At 41.7% G+C, this 6,000-nt stretch overlaps 1 protein-coding gene across 1 annotated transcript in view; it reads right to left on the bottom strand.

Annotated features, from left to right (window-relative positions):
* Window positions 1-240: 240 nt before the first annotated feature.
* The window catches only part of LOC146588326 (obscurin-like), a gene marked incomplete at its 3' end in the record, with an annotated part of 29,863 nt that continues 24,103 nt past the window's right edge, over window positions 241-6,000 (bottom strand). The window contains exons 6-8 of the mRNA XM_085318185.1: window positions 4,837-5,103; window positions 3,727-4,002; window positions 241-513 (exon numbers count right to left, since the gene is read on the bottom strand). Of these exons, the coding sequence (XP_085174311.1) occupies window positions 241-513; window positions 3,727-4,002; window positions 4,837-5,103 (816 nt within the window). The remainder of the gene's footprint in view (window positions 514-3,726; window positions 4,003-4,836; window positions 5,104-6,000) is intronic.

Genomic DNA, 6,000 nt, shown 5'->3' with positions numbered 1-6,000 from the left:
TGTCCAACAAGTGAGATGTTTTGAGTCATGAATCCAGCCCTAGTAAAACCTTGAACTGACCTGAATACACAACAGCATGGTTATATTATTTGCCTGTACTGGGTACTGAATAGGGTTAGAGCCTCTCAAATAGTACTATGCAATCTTGGCCCAAAGAATTAGCTAAGAAGTAACAGGTATAATAAACCAAGTCCTGAGTGCGTAACACAGTCTGATCCCACATTCTGATCATGAACTCACCCGAGACTTTTAAATCAAAAATAAGAGTGTCATCTCCAATTTTGCAGATATACATTCCTTCATCTTCTTTCGTCACAGCTGAAGCCACAAGCTTATGCAGTTTGCCCTTATCTTCCAAAGTGAATTTCTTGCTGGCTGTGATTTCTTTGCCATCTTTGTACCACTTAACCATGACGTTGGCTTCAGAGGTCTCAGAAATAAACTCAGCCTGTTTTCCAGTGATGACTCTGATAATTCCTCCGGTTTTCTCTTTGTTTATGAAAGTTGCAGGTGCTGAAACAAAATACGGACACAAAGTGCTTGTAAGGAATTGTGTGGACATAAATAAATATATATACTTATCTACATAGGATATGAATTTATCACAGGGCCAAATACGCCTGTTTAATTATGGATCTAATTTTTTGATTTTTAGTTCAGAAGTTTCCAAATTTTCAGACTTTATAAGTCTTATACCAAATTGTCAAATGTTCACAGCCAAAGAAAGTGTACCACATGTTATATTGAACCAGAGGGAGAGGGACTTCTAGGCAAGAGAGGTTTAAGAATAAAAATCTGAAATAGAAGAGGTGAGGAAAATAAGTTTAACTCTCTCTGAGAATTCTGTCAGGCATAAAAATGTATTTTTCAATAACCGTTGTTTCTAATTGCACTAATATCCATGGCTGGATATTAGTCCAGTCCATCCAAAAGCAGTTAGGACCTTTCGCAGCTGGTACTGCAACAGGCAGTTATGGTCCATGATCTGGGAAAGCTAAGCGTGACACTTTCAGATTTTGTTCCAACCTTTAGGTTGGAGGCTCAGAAAGTGCTACCATCAGTGCCACCCCTGGTGCAACAAATGGGGCTCTTCTTTAGCTCAGAGACTTCAAAACAGCCTGTCCACAAYGGATGGATTTTGCATTCAGATTCCTTGCTTTTAGCCATTCCCCTGGTTATTCAGATTTCTCCAACAAGCCTGTGGCAGTGATTTTAATTACCTAGCTCATGAAGCCTGCAGAGCCTGTCCTGTTTCAACATACGAGGTCACGTGTCAGAGGACATCTGGCACATGAAGTCTCATGGCAGAGGAGGGACAGCAGTGCTAAGCAGCAAATGCACTTTCTAGCAGGGCACTTTTGGGCTCACGGCCCAGCAAGTGACACACCTCTGGCTGCAGCTCAACACAGGGGCCTCTCGCCAGCCATGTGATGCTCACATGCCAGACACAGCTGACCTATAGATCAAATGATTTACCAGCTGTGTCTGCTTTATAGGCAAAAAAAAAAGGGTGATAATGTTGAAAGGTGAAATATTGGGAGAGTATGATTATGGGAATCAGTTCTGCAAGCCTCCTACCCGAAGTATGAGATTTATCAAAACTGATTCTCCAGTAAGCAAGCTATTAACTGTAGATATTTAAGGTGCAACTTGCCAACAACAATTCTGAAATAATAACATTGATTACTCATTTGATAGTCAGACCATAACGAAAAGTATATGGAGATATCCTTCAGCTAATTCAATTAAATATGTGCGTAAATCTATTAGTTAGAAAAATGATGCTAACGAGGCAGAGAGAGAGAGAGAGAGAGAAGAAAAACAAAATTAAGAACAACATCCATTCCTGCATAAATTTAGTTACATTTCCAAGAGATTTTTTTCAGCTGTCTTCATGCCTTTTTTGGGTTTGCTCCTTGAGAGCAGCCAAGCAGGTGAGTTATCATGTGTAAAAAACAAACATCAGCCTGAGGTTCTCTCATCTCGACACAGGCTGAGGAGGTGACAAGCCAGCAGAAGGCAACTCAGAGGAGCCTCAATACATACTCAGCGTAGAAACAGTGCAATCACTGCGGGGAAGAAGATGCACGAGGCTCCGTTTGTGCTACTGTAGTTGTATGGAGCCCTGCACAGATCGCTGTGCTGCAGATTTTCAGGGTCAAAGAGAAAAATCTTTCTGTGTAGCCCACAAAGGATTCTTAGTTATTACAATTAAGACCCAACACACTGATCAGAGATCAGAAGCTTCTAGACTTTCGGGAAAATAGGTAGCTGCAGAGAAGTTTTAACTCTTACTCTACATTTTCTTAAGAATAAAAAAGACCAATTTTAAGAACAACAGCTGAGTAAATTCTCCTGTAACTCTTTACAGTTCTTTTCCTCCCTAAAGTTTTTGATCTCTATTGTGAACAGGTTATTTACATTCACCCTTGAAGTCATCCTGAGAGAAAAGGAGGAAGGCAAAGACTATGTTGTTGCTCTCCTTCCTATCTTTCCTTAACAAAACCTCTCCTGGATCTGAGGGGGATTTTACAGGATAGAACTCAAACACCAAATGCTCCAGCTCTACAAAGTGACCTTTGCCAGCTCAAAGCAATATAGCTGCTAAGCACACCCTAAACCACATCTGTGAGCAGGTGAGACTGTCCTGGAGTCAGGTCTTGGACCAGAGTCATGGACTCTGAACCTTAGCAGATATCTAGATGACATCCATCAGGAACAATCTAGGAATACCTTGGTGCTTTTCAGCCAAACCCATGCGCTAGTCAAGTCAAGAGAAACATTCCTATAAAGTAGTTCATAGAATCTGGCACAGACAGAAAGGCTTATAAGAGGGAGGCTTAATTCCACTGCTGTCAGGGAAAAGGTTAAGGGTTCAGCATCTGGCTCGAAGCCTGGATGTGTGGTCAAAGTGCCTGCTAACCAGACATGAAGCAATCATGAAGGAAGGGACTGCCGTGACAGAGAGAACAGCTGTACAATGGAGCAGCTGTAAAACTGGACAGGAAGCATTAAAAGAAATGACATTTTGCTGTTTTATACAGCCTTCCATCTGAATACCCTGCAAAAAGAAATGAGAAAAGCTATTCAACGTCCTCTGGAAAAGTCTGTTCTTAATCCCTAGAGTACTGATAGAAGAAAACACACATACACACACAGAAAACCCCAAGTCGAAGATGACCTTGGTCCGTCAGTTTTAACCAGAGCTGAACTAGCTTGTAAATGATGTGTCCAGTATCACACAGCAAGTACAGGGCAGACATGGGATCATGTGTGTCATGTCCTGGCTCCAAGGCCGAATTTCCTCATCACACAAGAGCATCTTTTCTCTACCCACAATTCAAGCACATGAAGTAACACCAAGTTCTTGGGGATATTCCAGACTTCAATCTGATTGAAAATACAGCTGTGTATCACTCAGGATGCAAGGGCTTGTATTCACTCCCAAGCTCTCCATCTCTATGACCATACATAAACACTGGGTTTACCCAGCTATCATTTTATAATGGCCTTTATTTTTCCTTAAACAGATGTAGACCAAGGGTTAAATTTTCCCTCCAGCTACCTATTTTCTTTAAACTGTAGAAGTTTCTTTCTGATCTCTGAGATCAGTATGCTGGGTCTTGATTGCAATAACCACTCTTTGCTACAGAGGCTCCTGCCCTTGCCTCTGGGGTACTCCCCTTCTGTCCTGCTCTGCTTGCTAAGGACAGGAACAGGCCATACCTTTCACTGAAAGCTTATAGACCATTTTATCCCCTTCACAGATGCACTCATAAACTCCAGCATCCTCTGTTGCGATGTCGTGAATTTTCAGGATGCGCTGCTTCCCCACAGTTTGATGTTCATATTTTTCACTGGTCTTGAGCTCCTTCCCATCCTTCATCCATTTCACAGTAGCATTTGCATCGGAAAGGTCAGCCTGAAGCTTGGCTTCCTCACGCAGTCGAGCAGAGACCTTTTCCATATCTCTGCTCTTGTTGGTAAATCTGACTGGAGCACCTGTCAGGAGCAAAGCTCTTGTTAATTCAAGTTATATCAGACTAATGTCTCCCCAATATGTCTGCTGTAGACTGCAGGATCTTTGAAAAAGCATTAGTTCTTGCTCTCATAATCATGTTAATATAAAGCAACCTTTTCCAGTTCAAGAGACTCAATCTGGTTTTATTGCCAATGTCGTTGAGACAAAAATGTGGACATCCATTTACYGATTAATAATACTCTGCTTTTGCAGAGATTTTCACCAAGAGACAAATATATTGTTCCAGAATGAACGACTATTTATTACTTTTTGCCTTGCAAAACAGGTAAACATAGATATCATGTCATTTCTTAGAGGACAGCCAAAGCACCTAAGTCTCAATGCTGCATCAAGTTTTACAGTACTAACTTGCTTATCACACTTGTCTGTGGCATATTCAAAAATCTCCAAGGAAAACCTTCATTAGTAATTAATGATCCTTTAATTTTGAACGATTCCACTTCAGTCAGAAAGGCCAGCCAAACCTGGAGCTGAAGTCACCAATCCAAGGTCACACACTGAGTCAGTGGTAGATCCGGTCACAGAATTCACTGACTGATGGCCCCATACTACAGAAATTCTTGAGCTGATGTTAAGCAGTCCAGATACTAAACAGCTGGCTAAGAAACTCTCYCTGAATTTCACCCTGCCATGGCCAAGGTATTACCAGGACGCATGCTAGTTCACAGGATATGATTTTGGGTACTTCCCACAGTGCAGGCCCCACCCAATGAGGGCATCCAGCCCTTACTTTAATCCTCATGTCACAGCAACTGTCCCTTTACTGGAGGTAGGTCAGAGATCAAAGTAAATACCTCTCACTTTCATGTTCGTGCTGGTATCAACGTTACCGGCGACAAATTTCACTTCTGCTCCATCATCGTTCTTGGTGACATTCTTTATGATCAGGGTGTGAGTAGTTTGGGTTCTTTTAATGCTACAGGTCTCACTTTCCTGTAAGACTTTACCATTAAGATACCAAGTGCCAGAACATGTCGTTGTAAGGTCAACAGTAAACGTGGCATCCCCTCCAGCTACAGCTTCAACCGTTGTCAGTGGGGTTTTCACAGCCAGGACTGGTGCTGGGGAAGAACAACAACAACACGTCTGAGATGAAAGGACACGAAGTTGCCATGCTGAAGAGGTGTCCTTCCTAGGAACAAAGTTCTCGAGGGGTAAATGGAGAATTAAGACATGGAAAAAGAATCTTTCAGCCCTTACACAATTTGTATGGACTGAAGACAATGCACACTCTACAGGATTTGATCTCTACAGTTGCAAATAACTGATCTGTGACATCAGTCTAAGTCTTGTTYCTACACGGTCAGAACAATGGGTATATTTTACTTATTTTTTCCTTAGATTATTAAGGGCATAGTAATCTGGATCCATAGCAAGTGCGCTATTTTTTTTATTAAGCAGTATTATTCTCACATTTCGGGAGGGTCCTCAAGAGGTCACCAAGCTCACTAGTCACTCCTAGACATCTTGTGAAAACACGATCGTGTTCTGATTGCTGGGAAGAACTGCACAATATCAAGACACAGCACAATCAAGCCCGAGCAAATATTGCTCTGTGCAGTGAATTAAAGGAAGAGACAATCCTAATGCACATAGTGATTTTATCTGCACACTGGCACCCTTGAGACAAAGCAAAATCCCAGTATTGCTCCTAGGAACTTTGCRATTAAAGAGCTTGGAACTTGTTTCTCCTGACACCATTATCATCGTATGAATATTCTCTAGCTGCACATTCAGCATGTCATTTATATACTGAAGTTTTTATCATTAAGTTTGTCTATTTTTCTCCTTTCACACTAGCTTTGAAAGAAGCACCTACAAGCTTAAGATTCATTGCAAAGTACTCTGCCTTTCACACAGTCTGATGTGGGAGACTGGAATATAAGCATCCTCATGGCTGTAGCACGTAAACCCACCCTGCATCCCTGTTGTTATGCATGGTCAGTGGTTGAAATGAA

Source organism: Rhea americana, unplaced genomic scaffold, assembly GCF_003343005.1.
Source record: "Rhea americana isolate MKP2758 unplaced genomic scaffold, rheAme1 scaffold_524, whole genome shotgun sequence".
NCBI classification, from domain to species: Eukaryota; Metazoa; Chordata; class Aves; order Rheiformes; family Rheidae; genus Rhea; species Rhea americana.
This window is presented reverse-complemented; position numbering and strand designations above follow the sequence as displayed.